At 41.8% G+C, this 24,832-nt stretch overlaps 1 protein-coding gene and 1 long non-coding RNA gene across 3 annotated transcripts in view; one reads left to right on the forward strand and one right to left on the reverse strand.

Moving 5' to 3' along the window:
• Positions 1-24,832, forward strand: part of LOC135252006 (uncharacterized) — a 364,708-nt gene that overhangs the window by 92,625 nt on the left and 247,251 nt on the right. The gene's annotated exons all lie outside the window — the stretch shown is intronic.
• Positions 1-24,832, reverse strand: part of filip1l (filamin A interacting protein 1-like) — a 118,340-nt gene that overhangs the window by 2,177 nt on the left and 91,331 nt on the right. For both annotated transcript variants that reach the window (XM_064329865.1, XM_064329867.1), the window contains one exon: positions 14,388-17,190. In XM_064329865.1, coding sequence (XP_064185935.1) covers positions 14,388-17,190 — 2,803 coding nt within the window. The remainder of the gene's footprint in view (positions 1-14,387; positions 17,191-24,832) is intronic.

The following is a 24,832-nucleotide window of genomic DNA, read 5'->3' on the forward strand; positions in this document are numbered from 1 at the left end:
ATTTTTAGGAGAAATTTAGAGAGATCTCGCTCAGATATTTAGGAGATTACTCTACCTTACAGTATGTCACCTTACAACATGAAGCAGTAATGGCACATCAAAAAGGGTGGAGATTGCACTTTGTGAATGACAGGCTGTCATCTGTTATGTATTGACTGTCACAATGCCAGACACCTACACTGGTTGTTTAACCCCACATGACAAATCTTGCCAATCCTTGCCCATTTAGGGGGTACCCTATTTAAAGCTTTATAACTCCAGATGTGAACATCACAGAGACTTGAAAAATGGCTTAAATGAAGCAAGACATTTGTACAATTTACAATACTAACGCAAATTAGTTTATATAAATAATTTTGGAAGAAGTGCCACAAATGCAATTGTCCAGACAAAAAATCAAAAATGAATTTGCACTTTTTTATTTTGCAATGAAATACTGAGAGATTGCATATACAGCAGGTTAAACTATACATGTGCTGGATCAAAAACTTCTTGACCACAAGTTCAGAAAATCTAAGGGTTGATATGTAGAACTACAACAGATGTATGAAGCAAAAAATAAGTAGTGTACCCAGCGTCACCAAATCTATCCAAAATGTCTAAATTATGCATTGCTGTGAATCACAAAATATTCACGTATTTCACTACAAATCAACTGTTTTGACTCAAGAAAATCACCGTTGCATCATTTTCAAGTGGGAATTACAAGCTTTCAGTCAGTACAGTGGTCTAAAATATCTAGGGGTCCAGAAACATATCCAAAATCTCTCCAAGATTAAATAAAATGTTTTTTGTCCATTATAAAGCATATAAAGGAGACCCTTATGAAGGTTTAAGATGAAACATTGCTATCAGATTAAAAAAATAATGCAAAGATATTGTCACACAATGCGGTACAGTACCTAAATGTGTAATAATTAACTCTTGTATGTATTTCTATACTCTGTACTCTCGTATGTTTTCTTGTATGGGGATGGGACGACATGAAAACAATTTTCAACCGTCCACCACGTTTTGGCAATGTTCCAACTCTCATGTCATCACTGTTGCATGCTTCACAAAAACTATTACACTACCATCCAACGCTTACATTACAGTGTGAAATATTCGCATTATATAACCCCACTAGCCTATTTAAAGACACTCAATTTCAAAAATAACGTATATAACCGAAATATTTAGAGCAGTAATACTTCCATAGAAATGATGAAATCTCATCTATGTTCAGTAGATGGAGACAGACAGTATCAATGATACTGTTCTATTCACTTCTGTTTTGCTCCAGAAAACAATGTCAGCTACGTGTATCAGCAAACGTATGGCTATGTCCAGAAGTCCTCAATAATAATAGTATTTTCCAAGAATTTACGAAAAATCGTTGACAACATTTTGTTAGCAGCGTCTTTGTTTTACTTTACCACAGTGTGAATGCGTAATTGAATGCGATAAGAAAATCTTCGGTTATGCTGGCCTATAAAACGCTATCCCAAAAGCAGAATTAGACATGTTATACATCGTTAGAAAGCTTTAATCTCTCACCTACTGAATAAATGAATTGTCAATCAAGCCAGACTGTACTAAAAAGGGCGACGACGCCGTAAACAACAGGTGTGGTATTAGGCACAGCTATTTTGGAAGTTACCCAGGCATCACACATGCACGTATATTTCCCAGGCGGATTGTCCAAGACAATATATGACCACTCTATGCGTAAAACCAATAGTTAGGTTGTATATTTATTCAATATTTAGTCCCATATATTGACTGTAGAATGATATGGTATCATCTTTAAAAACTTTTTATAGTTTATTTCGTTATTCAGTGAGCAGCGTTTTCACTGCTTTATAGGCATATCTTAGGGTTATTTATCTTGTTGCTATGACGAAATACGATTTTTTAGTGGTGAAAGAATATTTTTATGAATTCCAAGATAGACAATATTGTCCATTATGTCAAGGGTGGGGGGTGTTTTCTAGATGAAACTGCAGGGAGGGGGTGCGTGTTAAATGAACGACCAGAGAGACAATGGCGGCACTGCGAAACTCCGTATTCGGCATAGTTGTCGTGTATCTTCTACTAATGAAACCAAAACAATGCGTTTCTGTTTTTAACTCATACATTGGTTGCAGTAGCACCAAACCTTCCTGCCTATGCTAAACACGAAGCACCACTGGAAGGATCCCCTTGACTTCAAGCATGGCTTTTCCAGCCTAGAAGTCAAAGACATTGCCGCCCACGCCCGGTTGTTGAACTCTCCATAGCTCGACACCTGAACCCCACGCAGGGAGGGCTTTTGGTGCCACCAAAGCCCACCCTACCAAATAAGATGGACCGTTTCACAGCCTCCATTCACCAGGCTTCCTACAGGTCCTCAGCCCTCGCTATTTGAGCCCTCAATGTCTCCTCTCTACTCTCGGTTTACCAAGCTGAACTGATTGAGGAGATGGGGAAACAGCTCGAGCAGGGGAGCCCTTCCCCCATACTGTGGCAAGAGATTGTCACTATTAACGACCTGGTTCTGCGCAATGCTCGCCAGTGTGTCCAGACCTGTGGTCGCTCCATGGCCCTGGCTGTAGCTGGTGAGTGGGCCCTGTGGCTTAATCTCTCTGATCTGCCCGACAATGAGAAGAGACGCATCACAGGTGCCCCAGTTGAGCCAGGCCAGCCTTTTTTCGGCCCTGCGCTGACTCTCATGCAGCAGAGGTGCGATGATAAAAAGAAAGAGGATGAGGCCTTCAAACACTGCCTCCCCAGTAGAGCTACACGTCAGCCACCGCCTCCCACGCGGCCCCCACAGCCTCCGGCTGTGAACCGCCATGCCCAACCGAGCCAGGGCAGAGCCAAGCCCCAGGGAAAAACCCTAGGCCAGCAGGGTAACCCCCCTCCCAGGCCTTGGGGTAACATGACCTTCGCTGCGGGCACAGCAAAGAAACCATCACCCACCCCCACTGACCCCAAGTGGAAGCGGCCTGCCTGACCGGCTTCCCTGCTGGGGGGCTAAGTCCACGTTCTGGGGCGACCAGCCCCGTGGACACGTTTGTCTCCCCTCTCCAAGAAGAGGAGACTTCAAGCTGAACGGGACGGCCCCTCACCCCCAGGGGTTCCCACTCCCATGTTCGCTGTGGTCAGGGTGCCAGTTCCCATGTCCACCAGCTCAGTCCCCCCTCTCAATGCCGTGAGAGGGAGATTCTGTTCTAGCCACACAGGTAGTGTTACCCACATTCAGTGTGCAGAACAACACCAGGCTATTTCTAATAAAGGCTTCCGCCCTGAAAGGCCAAAAAATAAAAAACCGTGGGAAAAGATTCTCTTTAAAACACACGAGGCCTTCCCTGATTTCGCCACTAGGTGGAGCGGCAACACCATTATTCGATTTGGCCTCACCCAGCCAAATTTCCTTGCGGTCCTCAACACCGACAGGGGCACTCACACGCCACATCGTAGCTTAGTAGGCTGCGTCAGCCCCAGAATGGGTCCTGAGCACAATAGCCAAATGCTACAGACTCCAGTTCAGAGTGAAACCACCACGTTTCAACAGAGTCATTTACTCTCAAACCAAAGAGAGTACGGCCCATGTTCTAGACGAGGAAATCTCTTCTCTCTTACACAAAGGGGTGATCCGTGTGGTTCCACGAGATCAAGCCCAACGCGGCTTTTATTCTCGTTATTGCCTGGTTCCAAAGAAGGACGGCTCCCTACGTCCGATCTTGGATCTCAGGGTGCTTGACAAACATTTGAGGCAATACAACTTCAAAATGTTAACGTACAGCACTCTTCTACGCTCAATACGTCAGAATGATTGGTTCACATCAATTGATCTGAAAGATGACTTTTTCCACATAGGCATCTATCCCCCTCACGCAAAATTTCTCCGCTTTGCCCACCGCAGTGTTTGCTACGAATACACAGTACTACCCTTCGGCCTCTCCCTAAGCCCACAGGTGTTCTGTCTTTGTGTAGAGGTGGGTCTGGCTCTGTTGAGACTAACGGGAGTCAGAATTCTGACTTATATCGACGATTGGCTCATCATCGCCAATTCGAAAGTCAGAGTTGTGCAGGACACACAGCTAGTTTTGACACATCTGTCGTCTCTTGGTTTCAGAGTGAACCTCCCCAAGAGCAATCTTTCTCCATCCCAGAATGTAACGTTCTTGGGACTGCACCTAAACTCTGTGTTGATCCGAGCTCGACTATCAGCAGACAGCATCTTATCACTCAGAGTCTGTCTCTCTCAGTTCAAACCGGGCTCAAGAGTACAGTATCACACATGGCACCGGCTGCAAGGGCTGATGGCTTCAGCCTCTGAGGTCCTTCCACTGGGGCTATTAAGAATGAGGGGCTTTATGAGGTGGATTTCATCCCTCCACCTCAGCCCCGTGGGCGATCTCCATCGCCGCCTCCCGGTGACACACGAGTGCTACCAAACTCTGCGTCACTGGGAAAACACAGACTTTTACACTCAGGGAACCCCTCTCGGGATCGTACTCATGAGGAAAGTCATGACAACAGACGTGTCCCTTTCTGGGTGGGGTGCCACTCAAGAAAGACGTATTGTGAATGGGACGTGGCCAATCCAGCTACGCTCAGCTCACATCAATTATCTGGAGCTACTAAGCATTTGGATAGCTCTCAGATATTTTTTACCCCGTCTAATCCACTGTGACAACACGACTGCAGTTGCATATGTCAATCGGCAAGGTGGCATGTGCTCCCTCCAGCTCCATTGTCTAGCCCACCGACTGCTGGTCTGGAGCTGCCATCACTTTCTGTCGATGCGCGCGACCCATGTTCCAGGCATTCTGAACACAGGCGTGGATCTGTTGTCAAGGGGAAACCCACTTTACGGGGAATAGCGATTCAGCCGTGCGGCCATAGATCTCTTCGCCTCGCATGGAAACGCCCAGTGTCCTATGTATTCTCGCTACAGGACGAGAACGCGCCTCTTGGCGTGTGGCCCGATGTTCTCCTTTATGCATTTCCTCCCCTCGCTCTCATCTCTCCCACTCTAGCCAGAGTGAGACACTTGACACTGATCCTGATAACACCCAAGTGGCCGAAATCGCCGTGGCTGGCAGAGATTATCCCTCTCCTTTATGAACAGCCATGCGCACTCCCGTTACGCATGGACCTACTGTCTCAGGCGAACGAGGAAATACACCACCCCCGCCTGCAGCGAATAGCTCTTTGGGCTTGGCCCGTGAGAGGTATAACCTTATTGCGTTAGGGGTCCCCTCTCACGTGGCTGCTACCATCCAATGCGCGAGAGCGCCCTCTACCAGGTCACTTTCGAAAATAAGTGGCAGGTATTTGAAGGATGGTGCGCCTCTTGTCAGACAGTGCCTTACCAGTGCTCTGTTACTGACATAATGTGCTTTTTACAGAACCTTATGGATAAAGGGAAATCCTTTTCAACCATTAAGGTCTACCTGGCAGCTATCATTGCTTGTCATGTTGGTTTCAAAGACTATGCAGTGGGGCAACACCCCCTCATTCGCAGGTTTATGAAGGGGGCTCGCCGTTCTCTGCCTGTTGCTAAAAAGCACATCCCTTCTTGGGACTTATCATTGGTGCTGGAGGCTCTGTCTCTACAGCCATTTGAGCCTATAAATGAGATGAGAGTTAAAATTGCGGTCTCTCAAGACAGCATTGCTGCTTGCTCTAGCTTTGGCTAAGCGAGTCAGTGACCTCCATGCGCTCTCAGTGAATCCCTCGTGTTCAGTGTTCTCCCCTAATATGGATAGGGTTTCTCTTATGCCCAATCCAGCCTTCATGGCTAAAAGCTTTCCAGTTTTCACGTGTACAGTGTTGGAGCTTGCTGCTTTTCACCCACCGCCTTACTCCTCTCAAGAGGATCAAAGGCTGCATATGCTATGTCCTGTGCATGTTCTCCACACGTATATGACAAGGACTAAGGCTTTCAGAAAGAGCGACCAGCTCTTTGTCGCCTGGGGCCCGCCCTGCAAAGGGAAAGCCATCTCTAAGCAGCGGCTGTCTCATTGGCTTGTGGAAGCTATTGCTATGGCATATGACTCAAAGGGGGTAACACTCCCTTCGGGCCTGAGGGCTCATTCTACGAGAGGCATGGCTGCATTGTGGGCCCTATTCCATGGGGTCTCCTTGCAGGAGATTTGTTCAGCTGCAGGCTGGGCTTTTTCACATACCTTTGCTAGGTTCTACCGCCTGGACATCACCAGGACTCACGGTAGCCCATGCAGTTTTGGGGGTGAGCTCTGTGTGAAGCTCACGCATCTCCCCTCACCTGCTTTGTGTTTAGTGCTTCCATACATGTGATGTGCCAGACACGCCCTCCCCTCAAGGGGGGAGGCTGCCCTTGCTAGCCTGACAGTTTCTCAGCTGTGAGCATAGGGCAATCTGGGAGTTGTCCATATCTCCCCATAGGTGGATCTCGAAATGAGATGAAAGAGAACTTTAGGTTACTATCGTAACCCCTGTTCTCTAAAACATGGAGCGGAGAGATCCACCAAGACTGCCCTGCTTGCCGCGCACGAGAAGCGAATATGTTCACTGATGAGTAGTAGCGCTGCAGCATCTTATATGCTCTTACAGGAGGGCGGTGCCTCCTGTAGCATTGGACGCGCTACTGTCTGTCAGAGCCAGACTTGGTGCAATTGAATGCTTCTGAGGAGTCATGACCGGATGTCGTTCCCCATAGGTGGATCTCTCCACTCGATGTTTCAGAGAACCAGGGTTATGATAGTAATCTAAAGTTTTGTAACAGTTGGAAGTGGGCATCTGAGTTCTGCTTCTAGGTCTGCCATTGTACATTTAATCTCTGGTTCTTTTGGACTATTCTGCATTTTGGATTACTTTGGGGCAAATGCTGTGGTTTGGTATCTCCTCTCTGACTTCATATTAGGACATAGCCGGAGTCTGAGTTACAGCTGAAATCCTATAGTGACATTCCTACTGTTCATATACAGTAGTTGTTGTCATTGCGACTATTGTTTTAAGTAAACAATCACTGTGGCAATGCTGTGCTGATGTGCGGTTGTGGCAATAAAGTTTTTTTAAATTTGAATTTAAATTTGACAAAGAGAGACAGAGAGAGATAGACTTTTTTAATGCTATTTTTCCTGCTGTTTATTTTTATCAGACCAGTAATGTTAGCATACAAAACATGTACAGTACGTATACTGTAGGATATGTGGTGTTTAGATTTTGGCCTTAGAGAGGGAAACAGTAAATAAGAATGTGGCCTGGCCTCCCCATCACAAGCATCAAAGCAAATGTGATTGGGGCAATTTGAAATTCCACTGATACCCTAATCTAGGCTGACAATCTATGGGTCTCACCTCCTCAGAAGAGACAAACCAGATGACACAGGACACCATATTGGGGGTTGGAGATCCTGCATGCCTAACATTCCCCATTACTTTTAGTTTGAATGCAATCTTTAGGTAGGCCAGTCCTTGCCATAAATTAGTCTGACCCCCCTTCCCTTCTCTCCTAAACCTTACCCCAGCATCACCCAATCAGGGCAAACATCCTCAAGCCATGCTGGGTAAGGTATTTAAGATGGCCACAGGAGAAAGTTGTTTGTGTTGCATTTGGTTTCAGAGCCTGGAAGAAGAAGAGTTTTCCTCTTTTTATTTTGGTGGTGGTTCCTATGTTGTGTGTTTTTAGCTGGTTTCCTTGTGGCGCTTATACTGGAAGTGGGTGATACTTTGGCAAGGTCTGGCCGATCCGTTTCTCTCTCTCTCTCTCTTATCCGTCTCTCTCTCTTTCTATTTTCTGGTATTTCTAGATTAGTTGTAAAATGTTTTGCTGTATGTCTTCTGTTGTGTAATTTAGAAGTAGTGTGCCTGCATTCAATAAAGAATGTATGTTTTTAATTCATTGATATAATTGACTGCTTCTTATTGAATTCAATTATTTAATCTGAAAACCTGATTTAAATGGACTGGTAAATGGTAAATGATATTGATTTTAAAATTGTTTCAAGAAATTGATCATTTTAAATATAATTATTAAATTAAATCTAATAAAATATGTTTTGCATGTAGGTTAAGTGAGGGGTTCTAGCATGCAATATCACTTTGTTCAGTATTCAGAGTGCTGAACATTTTAACAAGGACATTGACTGTTGGAACCACTGGTCACAAGATAAACATATTCTTAATTAATCCTTGCTTGTCCAACAATATATTGTAAGATTCTGCCAAAAGCCAAACTATTCCAGATTTTAAATATATGGCTGAACTGTGTCCTATTTACCATTTCCTCCTGGTCTATGGTTTCTTATTGTTTACTGTGCAGTTAAAGTGTGCTATTATGCTCTCCTGCACCTGGCCTCCACTTTACCCTTTGTAATGGCCTGTGAAATGGCAATACTGTATCATCACAAAATAAATACACTCTCTGACTGTAGTCTGTGGTGTGCCTGGACTCGCAGTGGTGTACTGGTCCTGCATCTAGTCTCCCCCACCGAGATAGACATATCAATATGAATCGTGTGAGATTTGGTTCATTTGGTTGGCATGCACGTTAAACCTGTTGCTATGGCTACAGTAAGGGCAGAGCAGCCACGGAATACCAGGATTAATCATGGGGCTTTAAGGGCAGCATCAATAATAGACAGACTAGACATGGCAGTTTACAGGGATTATGGGATGATTATGTGATTATGAAAAAAAGCTTTGATTGAGAACAATTTCCTGACTGTGTACTCTAAATCAAAGACTTTCAGTTTGCCTTGCATTAGAATGCTTAGGCCTTTATCACTGAATGTCACACTTTTTATACCAGTAAAATGTGAGCAGGTCTGTTAACATTCCCAGAAAACTAAAAAAAAAAAGAAAACAATTCATTTATTTAGTTTTTTCTGCTGATTCAGTTGACTCCCCAGTATTTAAGCTCTAACCAACTCCATCTGGTGTGCCATCATGTCCATGTAATTGTTGTTAGATTATGCCCCACCTCTAAAAGTGTTGAAGTTCAGATGAAACAGCAGTGGTTTCTTGACAGGTGGTGAAGGCCCTCTTACAGCTACCGTGTGAGGGTTCTCTCCCCACTGTAATTTTACCTCAAGTTTGCTATTTGGCAGTTCAGGCCTGGTATTTTCTCTGTTTGCTCTGTTTCTCACCATAATGAAGAATTTAGATGTATGTGTATTGGGGAGTTCATTGGTAAGGCTACATGGAGTAAAACAATTTCTTCCTAACTTACTTATTGGTTATCTAATTTGTGGGTTGTGTGATTTATATGGGGGCTTGTGTACATTGTTTTAAACTCACCAAAGTTAACTATGTGGTAACTTATTGCTGTAGGGTAGCTCATAGCGAATTCACCATCTACATTGCTAGCCCAGGCCTCTAGACATGAGTCATATTCAGAGTGAAGTTGGGATGTCACTGTCTCGTTTCCATCCAGGGAAGAATTAAATTTAAATACTAGTTAAGAATTTGTTCTCTACCTCTGCTGGTACAGAGTCCGAGGCAGGTGTTACACAGCATACAAAAATGCCAAGTTACTCATACATACAAAGCACTGTCTATAAATTCAAACTGCCAAAATCTAGGTTTAGTGCCAGTTTTGTCCTGCTCACTGATCTGACAAAATTGTTCACACTTTCAGAAGAGTGATAAAAAAGGAAGTTAACATTAAACAAAATAATTAATAATTAATTATAATTACATTTCTAACCTTCCAAGTAGCGAGATAGCTAGGTTACTTCATTGATCCCATTCACTAAAGCTAGTAAGCTTACATCATTAATAAAGTTAGCAAACTTTGAGGCTACATTTCCATAATCTAAAAGAGACAATTTATACAAGAAAGCTAAGGCATTGCCAAGCTAAGTACTTTATATCTGAAACCTACATCCGTAGATTGAAAACTGAAAAGAAATGTGCTGTACATATTGTGGCTCTACTATCCCATGTGCACCTTTTAACAATTTTTAAATTAAAATTTTTTAATGTACAATTAATTTATGATGTACCTTACCAAAGCGGCAGCTTGAAGAAGGCAATAGTAAATACGAATCCAAAAGAGCATTGCAGTTCGTGTTCAAATAGCCAGTGGACAATGGTCAGTTGGATTACAAGGCATGCACTCTTTACCTGAGCTCTTTGCAGCTGTTGCCAACAGATTTGTGGATGGAATTAGAGATGTAATATAGTATTGCTGCCCACTGTGAACTGTATGTTTTGCTTTTCTTGTGTTGGGTTTTATAAATAATTTTTTTTTTTTAAATATAATTTGGGGGAAAGTGCCATATACAATATTAAACTGTCAATGAAACACCTGTTGTACTCAGGTGCTTACAGTATAAGATTGGCACCATGAAAACTAAACATTTTTTGCCATTAGATACCGGAGCTTGGTTTGTTTATGTTTAGCAGGCTCGGTGGCTAGCTAACATTGCTTTATGTATGCCATCCCTTCCAGGAGGATTTTAGAAAAATGAAATGCATGATAGCTGAGCCTGTGTAGTAAAACAATCAACAAAAACCTGCCACACAGAGTTTCAGGATCCAAGGAGATTTTGAGCATGAGTTCCATTGAGGGGAGTTAAATGTGCCGTCATTCTGTGCACTTTGAATACAATGATGTTTTTGCTCCTTCCATATTGATTTTTCAATTTTCCTGAAACAATTTACTAAAGTCTGAATTTATACAACTTGACATTTACATAGGTCCAGGAGTTTTTATACACATTCAATATACCAAAATAAAAATTAATATTAGCATTAGGCAGTAAATAAGGAATATTGTCATATTCGAAAAGGCAAAATATTAAGACAGTAGTCAGCTTGTCAGATGGTAAATGGTAAATGGACTGTATTTATACAGCGCTTTTATCCAAAGCGCTTTACAATTGATGCCTCTCATTCACCAGAGTAGTTAGGGGTTAGGTGTTTTGCTCAGGGACAATGATGGAGGGAAGGCAGGAATGATTTAAAGAACTTCTGTAGCTTTAAGTCAATATGTAAACTATTAACAAAAACATTTTGTAATCTGCCAGATAACTTCTAGAACTTGGATAATTAGGAAACACAGCACCAATATAGATTAAATGAAATTGGGACTAATCCAGGGAACTACAGGAGGGCCATTTTAACATGCATTGTAAGTTCAAAATACATGATTTAGGATATGTTAAATTCCATAATTATGGATAATAATCATGGACGCTGAGGGGGAAAGACCTTTACAAATTGCCTTGCCTTTTTCTAAGGGATTCACAAAATCCCTGTCTCAAAAATGGCTTGTGATACCACACAGATGGAGTTTCAAGAACCACATGAGAATCTTCCTGTGAAACAAATGCAGCCCCCCCCCCCCCCCAAGCGATTTTCTTACTCACTTAAATCACTTAAAAATCTCTTTGTCCAAGCCAACTAGTTGAGATGGCTGAACTCTGACATTCAGTGCTCTTGCAACCAAACTATGAATGGAAACAACAAACTCTGTGTTCTAGCTTGATTATTAGATGATACACAACAACTATGCCAAATATTGAGTTTCTAAAGTGCCACAATTGTTATGGAGTTGTTTATCATGCACCCCCTCCCTGCAGTCTCATCTGCAACTACAGCCCACAAGCATGACACGCTGGACAAGAGTCTCTGTCGGGAAGTCCATAAAATATTTTTTCACCACCAGAAAATTGTTCTATCATAGGAAGAAGATGAAACCAACAACATGAATGGTTGCTTCAGCAAAGCATTGCACAGTCAGCCATAACCTTATGCAGTAATATACAAGCATTCGTTGAGGCGTAATTGTTGTTATTCCTTCAGTTTTTGGATTTTACACATTTTGCCGATTCATTATGGATAAGCAAGCTCTCGCCATGCTGACATTGATTTGGGGAGCAGTTCAGAAGAGAAGGAAGCATGCAGTCTAGTGAGGATCCATACAAACATGGTGAAAATGTACATATTACTGCTTGTAACATTTCAGTTATTTACGTTGTGCAAGTAATTTCTGATGTATTTGCACTGGTCGTAACAGATGATTATTAGTCTTTGCTAATAATGCTCAGCATATTTGTATTGGGGCTAGCTAACAGCTGTTAATATAGGGACATTGTGATCATACCCTGGGCAGTGCGATCACAGTGGCTCGTAGTGGCCTGCTTTGTGAGAATTCATACCACTTGAGTGTCTTTTAAGAGGTTTGCTCGCTTCTCTAATTTACTGTAGTGTAAGCATATTCATAGGTGGATCAGTGTTATGGCAAAGCTAGAACATCGCCAACATTTGCCTGATGGTGGAATATTATTTTATTGTAATCATACTGTAAAGACACCAGGGTACACTGCTTACATTTTCTGCTTCATATATCTAGTAGTATATATCATATATATAGTAGTTCTGCATATCACCCTAAACTTTTGGTCAAGTAGTTTATGATACAGGGACTGTATAGTTTTACCTGTCTTACATTATGTGGCTCTCATCATTTCTTTTTAAAATAAAGGAGAACAACTTTTTGCCAAGATAATTGCATTTGTGGCACTTGAATATAATGAATATAAATTATTCCAGTATTGTAAATGGTGCAAGTGTCAGTTATCAAGCCTTAAATATAACACTACCTAAATAGGCGAGGATTGGCCAGAATTGGCATCTGTGCGAAGGGGTTAAATAAGGTTAAATAAGCAATCGGCAGTATGTGAATGAAGGATGACTGCTAAAATGTAAAACTTAATGATCATTCAATGCACTGGAATTCAGAATACAAAATAAAAGGATATAAGAGGGAGCACAGCCAGTGCTTGCAGCAAGCTTCTCAAGTTTCATGCTGTCTTTGCTGTGCTTTGCAAGTTAATAAATGCATGGTCCGTATGGTCTGTCCCTCACTGAAATTGCTATAATATACTGTGTGGAATTTTCTACCACAGTAAGACCTAAATGGTCATTTCTAATGTTAAATATTGAATTAGCTTTTACTATGCACAATTTATAATTTGTGCATGTAAACACAAATGTATACATACCACATGCCTCAAATCACTTCAGAATCCAGTCCTGGATGGCTTGAGTTTGAGGTGTTTCAGCACGCTTAATTTATGTTGTTGTTTGGCTAAAGAGTACAAGTCTAGTAGATTCTTTACAATTGTAAAGTTCAGTTGCTCAAAAGCTCCCACTTCCAGCCTGGACCAGCCAATTGTTGGGCCATGCCTTTTCATTTTTTTTTTTTTTTTTTTTGTCTTAATTAAATTATTAAATCCAATTATCTGCATTATGGTCTTATGCGTAATCATTACTGTCACACATATTTTAAAGTTTATTTGAGCTGCTGATACATGAAATAGTTGGGACAAGATCCCAAATGAGCTTCATAATGATTTATACATTCAACCAGTTCAATCACACACATACGTTTGGCTTCATGTAATAATTGGCCCCTTTGGCCAATTATGGCTGCTGAAACATATTTCCAATCAGAAAGCATGCAGTCACAAAGAACTTTCAGTTCCTGGTAGACCGCTTTACCAAACAATGATAAAAGCAGTTCATTGCCTTCAGCTGGTTTTCCATTATCTGAGAACATTGTAACTCAAGCTGGCAAGATGGATAAACCATGACATTCTACAAATTTAAGTCAGCCATGCAAACACATTTGAAATTTCAGCTTTCTTTTTTTGAGCCTTTTGTTTTTATTTTTGACCCTGTAAATCCTGAATGTCAATAAAGTTACTGTCAAGATATCATCCTGTACATAATGTTTTTTAAAAAGAACAAAAGCTGACTGTCAGACATTTCCAAATATAAGACAACATATTGCAAGTACCACCACTAAAGAAGATACAAAGCATATTCACAGTGGTGTTGAAATTGCTAAAAAATGGTTTTGTTCTCAGAATTTAAGCATTTAGAATTTATTTGGATCCTCAAAACTAACATTATTCATGTTTTTAATAAAAATGTAGTGATATGAAATCATGGACAAAAATGAACAAAACAAATAAGCCAAACCTTTTTTAATAATTAGAAAAAAATCCACCATAACAAGTCTTGGGGAGTATGAAATAGAAACAAAATGAAAAAAGTACATCAGTGAATAGTCATGGTACATCATGGTCATTTGTCATTGAGCATATACAGTAAGTGCACACATGAATTTACCCAAGATAAAAAGTTTCTTACTTGTACTTTCATGGGCTTATTTTTTTCTCTCTTTTTTATTCGTGTTTAGAGTCTTAGTTCATGCACAAATATTTTCATTCAAAATAAAACAAACAACAACAGAAAATGGTAACAGGATTCTTGACAGGGACCTTCAATGGGGTATGGTAGGGGATGGGATTATGTTGTTATTGACATTTGGATGAGGCCAGGGTCAGGCTGGGTGAGGTTGATGGTTGTTGGGGGCAGGATGAAGGGGGTGGGGGATCAATCATAGAGATTACTTACTGTAATTTGTGAAGGCCTTGGGATTGGGGAAGTAGTAGGCTTTATAGTGATGCTACTGGTGATTTTGTTTCTGCCTTTAGAAGGAGTACCATTAGTTAAAGGCGAAGTTCTGTGCTCTTGCCCAGGGGCATGGCATGGGCTCAGGGATCGGAGCGTGCTGTTTGTGGTCTGAATGTAGGGGCTCCCTAAGTGGATGTGGATTTTATTGTCTTCAGTAGTGATTACACTGGGGCTAGAGCTGTTGGATCTCTGCAGGTGCCAGCTGTTCTGCCTCTCTGGCATCACTCGGACCACTGCATGACCTCCTACCATTTCCCGGGGCTCTGTTGAAAAGAATCTCCCTGAATCTGGAGCTCCAGTGGTGACCGACATAATCTGGATGGGTGATAAAGCCCGATCAGGAGTTATAGACCCAGAGGAGTCCGGGGTCATTGCCCGGGAGTAGGTCGCCATGGTGAGGGGTGACACAGATCTATCAAGTGTGCAGACTCCATCTGAGGGTGCAGAGCCCTTAGCTTTGGATGGTGGGGAGATGGAGGCATTCTGGACGATGGTGATTCGCTGCTTGGGGAGGCCTCCGCCACTGGTTGGGATGACAGCTGTGCTGGTGTAAGAGTGGGAATTCTCTGCTGTAGGGCTGATGATCTCCAGCATAGCCATGTTTTGACTATGGTCAGGGGTCACTTTGATGTGTAGAGGGTGACCTGGGGTCTGTGTTAGGACCACGTCTCCTTGGTTCCTGTTCTGTTCCTGGGGAAATACCTTACCATTGACATTCTGCTGACCTTTTGGAAAAGGGACTCTGGATCTCTTGACATTGTTGTTCAGATTGTTCACATTGTTAATGAATGAAGGATTATATTTTGTGAGGGGAGCCTCCTCGTTGTAACTGGGGTCATTCTCTGAATCACTCTCCTCATACAGTTTACCATTCATCACTGCCCGTTCGAGAGGAACCAGGTTTTTGTAGTCAAGGGGCTGGTTGTCCATTGGATCTGTTTGAACCTCTTTTGTGGAGACATGCAAGTCAGAGAAGCGTCTCCCATTCATGCCTAGTCGTAGGCTTTTGCTGAACCGACGGTACCTCTCTAACTCCTTGTTGAGGTTCTCCATCTCTCGGGCTAGCTCCTTGTTCCTCACTTCCTGTTGTGTCAGTTTCCTCTGCAGTGTGGTATGGTCTGTTTTCATGCGACAAAGGGAATTCTCTGTGTCCATATACTCATGGATCTTTTCTTTCAGGGCATCTACCTCCTGACTCAGATGGCTGGACTTAGCCTCCTCCTCTTTCAGACGCTTGTAAAGCATGTGCTCCTGGTTGGACTCTTCCTTCTCTGCTGACTGGTATTTAGATAGCTCCTTCTTTGATATTTCCAGCTCCTCCATGAGTGCTTTGGCATGTTTTTTCTCATTAGAGTACTGCTTCTCCAGGGACTCAAACTCATCCTCAGTCTTCAATAAGTCATCCTCAACTACCTTCATGTCCTTAAGCTTCCGCCTCAACCTTTCCACCTCCTGTGCCAGCTCTTCCACCTTGTTGTCCTCCTGGTGAAAGCGGTTCAGAGCAGGCAGCTTGATATGCTCCTCTTTGGTTTTGTTCCGTAGGAATTCCCTCTCCACAGCCTCCAGGGATTGTAGCCTCTTCTTCATCATGTTGGCTTTGGACTGTAGATCACTGCTTCTCTCCTCCTCTGCTTTCAGCTTGGCCCTGAGCTCATCCCTGTCTTTAGTAGCACTGCACATTTTCTCCTCCAGCTCAGCCTTGGACTTTAGGGTTTTCTTGCTCTCCTCAATGAGCTTTTCAGTGACAGATGTGACCTTTTCCTGTTCAACCTGCAGTTTGCTTGTGCTGCTCTGGAGCTTTTCTTCTAGGTACTTGATCTTCTCAGACATGGTCTTCCTCTCATCCACCAGCATGACGGTCAGAGTCTTCAGCTTGGTGAGCTCCTCCTTCAAGCTAGTCTCTGTGTTTTCCAGCTGATCCTCCATGGCTTCCATTTCTTTGATTCTCAGCTTCAGGGCATCCAGCTCAGCAGAGAGGTGTTTGGTCATGTTTCTCTCCTTATCCAGGTTGCATTTAAGAGCACAGCATTCCTGTTTGCTCTTTCCAAATGCATCCTCCAGTTTCTCCAGCTCCATTATCCTGTAGTTCAGCTTGTCCACCTCTGCTCTCAGGCTCTGGCCCTGCCAGGCCTCTTTCTCAAGCTTCTTGTTGAGGTCCCTGCACTGGTCCTCCATCTTGATCAGCTCCTCATCCTTCCCTTCCATCTCCAGCACCCTCTTCCTCAGCTCCTCCACCTCTGACATCAGGCTAGAGTTTCCACACTCGCTATTGCTGATTTTATCCCGGAGGTCCTGGAGCTCTTCCTCTGCCCTACGAAGGGTTTTGTTAGTTTCCTCCAGCTCATCCAATTGCCGGCTGAGAGCAGCCAGCTTTTGCCTCAGCTGCCGGTTTTGAGCATCCTCATTGGTCAGTTTGGCAGTCATGGCCTCCTGCTCTTGGTGGAAGTAACAGGCCTGGGCCTGTAGCTCTGCCTCCAGCTGGAAGACTTTGTGTTCTTCCTCTTGCACCCTGGAAAGAGCACCACTGAGCTCCTCCTGGGCCTGCTTAGTACCAGTGGTCAGCTCCTGGACCTTCCCACTCTGTTGGGCCAGCTGCTCTGTCAGGCGCTGCTGTTCGTCCACAAGCAGGAGTGTAAAAGACTTCAGCTTGGTCAACTCCTCCTTCAGTTTAGAAATTTTTCTATTGTTCTCTTCCTCCTTTCTCTCCTGGTAGGCTTTTTCCTGATCAATCAGCAATTTCAATCTATATAAACAAAAAACAGAAACAAAAACTGTCAAACATGAGAGTGAAAAGATCTATTTGGCATCATGGGCACTATAAAAATCAAAGGCTGGCGTTCGAATAGGTACAATGTCAGGTGGCATTCACTAGTGATTAGCTAGCTTAAAATTATCGGGGTTTTTCCTGCATAGAGATTTCTGAGGCAGTCACTTTGAAGGACTTTTGGGCCACCTTGACAACATTCTGACCAGTGTCGGCATGAATGAACATAAAATCTCAACTGTATTAAGTTCGATCAACTGTACCATAAATTCTAGACTGTTTAGTGATTGTCTGAGGTATTGTGCTCTTCCAGTGATTGTGACCGTGTTTTATTTCCTCCAGCTCAGTTTGTGCATGACTCACATGTGCTGTGCAGTATAAAGTAGACCAACAGAAAGCTTGTACTTCTTGTACACAATGAACAGAAAATGTGCATATCAACACCCACTGTGAAACTGATTCATAAACATAGGGTCACCATAAGCAGTCATAATTTTATCCAGTAGACACCAGATGTTCGCGATACAGTTCTCTGATGTAAAAAGTGGGGGTGCAGGGATTTCCTTGTGTGTTTCAGGCAATGCATAATTTTCAGATTTTATATCCTCAGACCCAGGCCAGGAGCCTGGAAGTGCAGAGGACTTTTCTATTGAGTACAATCACAAATGTGCTTAAAAGTATGCATAAGTAATACAGAGAGAACACTAGCTACGGTTACATGCACACTTTTTTTCATTCTGATTGAAACCATTCCGATTGAAGATTTCGGGTCAACATGGGATGTGATCTAATACGGTCTGGTGTTTACATGCGCCAACACATTTAATCGGAACAGCTTTGTGACATGCGCAAAAGTTATGAACACATACTTCATAAATAGGGAAGTTGGTGGGGTCTGATCTACTTTTGTTGTTGTGGGATTAGCCGATTGTAATAGGCGGTCTTCAAAGTTTTCCAGCGGCTTTTAATTTGTTCAACGCTTGGACGTTTGGATTAAAAACAAACTCTCCGCTGTGGTCCAGTTCTGCTTGGAAGCCGCCATTTTTTGGAAGTGGAGAGAAACGTACGTCACCACGCATTTAGGACAAGACGGTGGGCATGTGCAGAAAGAACGCATCCAGAAAATAATCAGTTTCATCGTTTATATGGTACAATTTTTCTTTTGATCGGTTTATGAAAAGGTTTAAACTACCCCTCTGCAACCGATTGAAATTTCAATCTGTTTGGGCCTGTTTATTCTGATTGAGGTGTTTATATGGAGCATTTTCATTCTGCTTGGGCTTTTAAACCAATTTTAATCGGAATATTAGGCTCCATGTAAACCCAGCTACTATTGAATAAATCATATTGGTTAAGAAATGTGTTTGTTAATTCATTTCTGTGGTAACACACTTTATTTGTTAAATTTTGACGTTGATTAATTATTATTAACTATGTACAATAACTACAATGCAGTCTTTACTTTTTAAATTTCTGCCAAGCGCAATTTATGCAGCTGCATTATTCCACTGTCTTATCACTTCAATCATTTGCCATATAGACCAAACAATTCACATTGCACATACTCTCCTCTCTTCATTCTCTTTTTCTCTTGTCCTCTCTGTCAAACACTCACACACCTATACACACTTGAACACACATATGTACATATACAGTAGGCACACATGCACACAGACACACACAAACACGTGCATGCAGACACATACACACACACGCACACACTCATACACATTCACTCACACACAGGCACCCACTCATACACACTCAATCACACAAACATACACACACATGCATACACTCCGACACTTCATCACTTTAACATTCAACAATTAAATGACAGTTGCTTCTGTCTGAGTGACATTAGTGAGATGTAACTCTAGCTGATTGCCGTTTGATTCCATGGAAACTTTGATAGATCATAATTATAACTGTATTGTAAATCTCCCAGGATAGGACATGAAATGTAATAATGTAGCTATTTGGTCCCGTGATGCATATCAATATTCCTTCTCCAATAAATGCAGCTAATAGGGTGAGAAGACATCAGTGACTGAGCCTCCAGCTCACAGTACAATTCCTGTTCCATTGCCTGTTATGGTTTCCATTTGCCTGTAACCAGGAACTTAACTTTTGTTCAGTCTACCTCTTTGCAGTTAAATCATCTCTGACAAATGCTTGTAAACAAGTCAAGGTGTTTTTTATTACTTCCACAACATTAAGAGTTTGGCAAAAAATTGTGTAAATAACAAATAAGAACAAAAAACATAAATAACAGGCTAAAATTGTGTTTAGATCTCAGTGAGTTTTTAGGTCTTTGTATTCTCAGGTACAGAACTCTTTCCAGGAATATCCCGAGGTGCAGTCTTGCGCCGGAATATTCTGGGCTTAAGGTTGCAAAAGGTGTTTACTGTGGCTGTAAAGAGATCCTAGTGCTTTCAATAAGAGGAGCAATATGAACAGCCAGCCAGTTTTCATATCCTCTCTAAAGGGGAAACCGATAATCCTATGTGCCAGACAGGATTACCTGAGGCAGCAACGGCCCTGGGAGCAGCTGCCTGGAGCCGCTTTTTTCTGTAAAAAGGCTAAACATTTTTGTTGCTTGTCTTAAATCATGTGTTATCATTTATCACTAATATTTTTGTATATTGTATTTATTGGTTTTGGGATTGTTTCCATGTACCAAGCATTCTCATTTTATATTGTTGAACAGTGTGAGCTCCTTTAAGAAAAAATCACATGTGAATTTAGCCTTTGCATGTTAAAAATCATAATTTCACATGTGAATGTAACATTTTTTTAATTTACTGAATCATATTTAAATTCAGGGCAGCACGGTGGTGCTGTGGGTAGCACTGTCACCTCACAGCAAGAAGGTTGTGGCTTTGAATCTCTGCTTAGGGCCTTTCTTTGTGGAGTTTGCATGTTCTCCCTGTGTCCGCGTGGGTTTCCTCTGGGTTCTCCAGTTTCCTCCCACAGTCCAAAGACATGCAGGTAGGCTAATTGGAGACTCAAAATTTGCCATAGGTATGAGTGTGTGAGTGAATGGTGTGTGTGTCCTGCAATGGATTGGCGGCCTGTCCAGGGTGTATTCCTGCCTCTCACCCAATGCACACTGGGATAGGCTTCAGCACTCCCTACGACCCTGCTCAGGATAAGTGGGTATAGATAATGGATGGATTGATGGATTTAAATTCAGATGTGAAGAAAATGTTGCATGTGAACTGGACATTTTCACATGATTGGCCTTTTTCACATTCGAAAACAAAGCATGTGACATGAAATCACATGAATTTCCATTTTCCATTTTCATATGTGACTGAATTTTTCAAATGTGAAATACAATTTTAACACGTGAACATAAAACATGTAACTTGAAATAGCATAGGTTACCTTATCTCAATATCATAGGTTACCATTTTTTTCCATTTCATAAGTGGGATTATTTTTATAGTTCACATGTGTACTCTTCACATGTTGGGTGTTCACATGTGGTTATTGGACAAATGTTTTTTTGTAAGGTCAGAGAACCTTCTTCTCTGTATTATGAGAGGTATGATGTTTATGGCACTGGTGTTCTACTGTGAGCCATGAGATGTCAATGAAAATAGAATTGAGATGGGTTTATGAGGAGACTGGATTGAGCAATCCTGACTGTGACACTACAGTAAGGAGCTGACAGTGATTTCAATACTGCTTTATTTTAGATAATCATGGCCTAAACCAGACCAATGAACTGCACATAAACAGAATAACATTTCTGAAAGGTTTTTTCTAAATCCTGTTTTTAAAGAATGGTTTCTCTCAAAGTAGTATCTCAGTTTCAGGACTGGCTGCCTATTTTGCATACGTACATTCTTGATTTGGATGTGTGGTTGATTTTCAACCTGAATGAGTAGAACATGGTAGCATGGTAGGTGTGTCTGTGAACAGAACGTCTGCTCAATTTTACAGAAATGGGTCATATCCCTAGAGGGAAAATAGGTATGTGTACTTTCAGATAATAATTACCTGTGCTGTCAGTGCTGTCATCTTTATAGATAATAATTATGTTTCTTCTTAAGAGAGAGCAACACTAAACTGGCTGAATTAACCCTCCTATTATGTTCAAATTAATAACTTTTATGTCTGGGGTAAAATTTATCCCAGCAATGTAAACCTACAGAAAATGACTGTAATTGAAAATGTTACCCAAGTTTTTCTCTCAGCTACTTTAGGCTGTTCTACTGACCATCTTAATAGCCCAGTAAATAAAACATGACTCCCCCCATCCTCCCCTTATACATCAAGTATTGATATTACATGACGATTGAGAAATATGCAGATCACCATAAAATCTCATTGATTGACCTAAAATGAAAAGAAGAATATATTTTTGGTGTTTTTAGACTTTATATTGATTGATTGATACGTGCTCATTAAAAATAAAAATAAAAAACATTTGGAAAGAAACACACCTTTTATTATCAAACACAGTAAAACTATAACATTTATTAAGTTTGGGGTCAATTTGACCCCAGGAAAAAACAAACAAAATTTCAAACATTTAAATGTTTAGGTTCAGAAAACACTTCAGAACTTCACTAAGTAACATATGTGGTGTGGATCGGGGCGCGGCCCCCGCAATGCCCCTCCCAACCTAAAATGCGTCAGCCCAAACCTGCCACCAGACCAGCTGTTCAGGACCCAGAACAGCGCTATGGTAGGGAGCCCAGCCGCAGGACCCTGGAGAGCGGCAACCTGGAAATTCCCCAACTCCCTCACTTGCAATCAACACACCTGAAAGCAATGAGGAGACACAGCTGCCGCCACTCCAGGGAAATGAGCTGGGAGCATAAAAGGAGGCCCTGGCCTCCCCTGAAGGGAGGTTTTTGTGGTGGCAGCAAAGATTTTAACCCTTATGCAGGGTTTTCCCTACCAAAGAAAGGCTTAGGCGGAGCGCCTTAAGCCGAATGAATGTAAAAAGGCATTTAGGTGCCATATCAGAATGAATGTAAAAATGACGTTGATGCACTGACAAAAAACAAACAAAAAAAACGGATAGGTGGCTTTATGGTTTTAAACACTCCGCGCATTATGATGGTATTATAAATATAAGTGGGTGATTGTCAAGCGTTTTTATGTTTTTATGCATGGTAGGTTAAATGCATTTACAGAATATAGCGTTTTTTTCCCCAAAGATGGTATTTCTCGATATAATTGTGCCGCCGTGTTAACACATTACTACGGCTGCGGGTCAGGCACTCTTCAGGGTAAAAATTAATTTTAAGAAAGCGCTTCCGAATTGCTTGTGTCGAAAGTGCTGCGACGGAAACAGCGATAGATTTACCCACAAGCCACATCTGTCAAAAATGTAAACAAGTAATCCAGTTTTCACGGTCGGGAAAAATTTTATGACAACGTTAGCCAGCGAAGCTAGTTAGTTGACGTTAGATTGAACTAACATTAGTAACTAACGTGGCTTGGTAGCTAAACAAAGTTAGGCTGTGTAACGTCTTTTTCTGATGAAAACCGCTGGTCAAAGCGTTTTTTCATATATTAAAAAAAAAAAAAAAACACTGTTCCAAAATATAGCTGAAAGCGCCTAAGCCCTCTGAAACCTAGGGAAAACCCTGCCTTATGTCTGATTTTTGTTTATGTTTCAGAAGGCAGTTGAGATGCAGGACCGCATCCCTCTTCCAGCTTGAAGAGGGACTTTCTAAGCTGTCTCCTGGACAACATTACCCAAGTTTTTGTGAAGTTTCTTTTCATCTAGAAAAGAACTTTGGCTTTTGAGAATAGGGTTTTTGTTTGTTTTCGACTTTTGTTAAATAAAAGGCCCTGTTGGGCTATTTTTCCCCAAACCTCCGGTCTGTGTATTTCTGCACCGTCACGCCCAGTGCGGTGCCACACATACAACAGTTATTCAATAATGAAGAAACACCAATAAAAAGTAAATTAATCACCAGAATTTTGTTTTGAGAGAAAATGAACCTTACACACGCCTCCCCTCTAAGTTTGTCATATGAAGAATATCCTTTTGCACTGATGAAGAGTCCAAATTAAGATTTTATGTTTTTTACATGATTGTTAGTATATCTGGTGGGGCCTGAAACCATTTTGATAACATTAGCAGCACTAAATCTACCCTGTCTTTCAACTGGAGAGCGGTACCATAGCAGCTTTCCATTTTTGGAAATGAACGTGTCAATTCTTGGTGATTGAGAGATGACAGGAGGGTCAAAATGTGGTATCTCAAGGGTCTCATTCTGATCAGAGGAGAATGCCTCATAATCAGGGTCCTTCTCAACATTAGTCTCAGACACATCCTCCTTTAAATCACTTTCACTCTCCAAGAGCTGTGACAAAACCTCAGTGGCAGAAAATCTAAGCATCTGTCTGGTGGGCATTTTCAAAATCTTTAGTTGAGGCACAAATGCAAAGAGAAAAGAGTTTTCCCCGCCCACGCTACGTGAATTATCAGAGATCTCTTGGGAACTATGTTTGCCCCGCCCCCATGTTGTATGAGCTATCAGAGCCCGCACACTGCTACAGGTGTACTTCCCAGGGAAGCTGCGGGAAATGTCGTATGTTAGGGGTCTAAAGCAAGGAATCATAAAAATCTTTTTTTTTTTTTAATCATAAAAATTCAAGTGAAAGTGCCCTCAGTATCAGCCAAAACAACAAAAACAAGATCAAAATGAAGAGCTGTGTAAAATGTTTATACCTTCTCAGGTTTTATATAACTATAGAGCTTGGGGTCAAAATGACCACCAACAACACTGATGCTTACAAATGTGTACAGGACATTGAAAAAAATATCATTGAGTTAATTTTATGTTTACCATGTTTTTACCCATAAAATTAGGAAAAGTCATGAACAATCTAGCTGAAAAAATATGTTAACCAAGTTTTTAGAGTCAGTAAACCTTGAAAATTAACCCCAAACATAATAGGATGGTTAAAGCTTTTTTAAGGACTAAAGATGAAACTCCAAAAGCACTATGTCTCCCACCCCCCCCCCCCCAGCAATGTGAAGAAGATGTGACATGAGCCTTGAAGGCTGCCACTTCCAAAAATTAAAAAATGAATGGAGTTCAGCTTTCTATAAAACATTACAATGGATGTTTTCTCCACATTTCCACTTGGCTGCCTTAGGCCATGTCTGGTCACAGTAAAGCTGGTAACCACATGTCCTCCCAATCAGTAATTACAGGATTGTACTGTGCACTAAAGTCCAGTGGAAAAGGTTGATTGTGTATTTTGGTACCAAATAAACATTAGGGATTAATTTGATTGTGTAATTACACCTGTCCAGCCATAGTACTGGAACGTTACAGTTGCAATCAGTGTCACACAGGCATCTCATCTTGAGCTTGTGGGTTCCCAACTGTATTCAAATATATTGAAATAAATTTTTTAAAAAACACATCATAAGGATGGGGAGCTGTGTCTTAATGCCAATAGTCAGCGCACAACATGAAGCAGTCAGCTCTACCACAATTACCAGAGGACATGCTTTGCATTTCAATTTGCCAGTATGGTCTAAATGCAGAAAAACGTCCAGAGCCACAGTCCCCATGCAATGCCTTCCCTGCGAAATCACACATTCCTGGTCCTGTCACCAGTCCTGGCAATGATGATG

This window comes from Anguilla rostrata, chromosome 3, assembly GCF_018555375.3.
Source record: "Anguilla rostrata isolate EN2019 chromosome 3, ASM1855537v3, whole genome shotgun sequence".
NCBI lineage: Eukaryota > Metazoa > Chordata > Actinopteri > Anguilliformes > Anguillidae > Anguilla > Anguilla rostrata.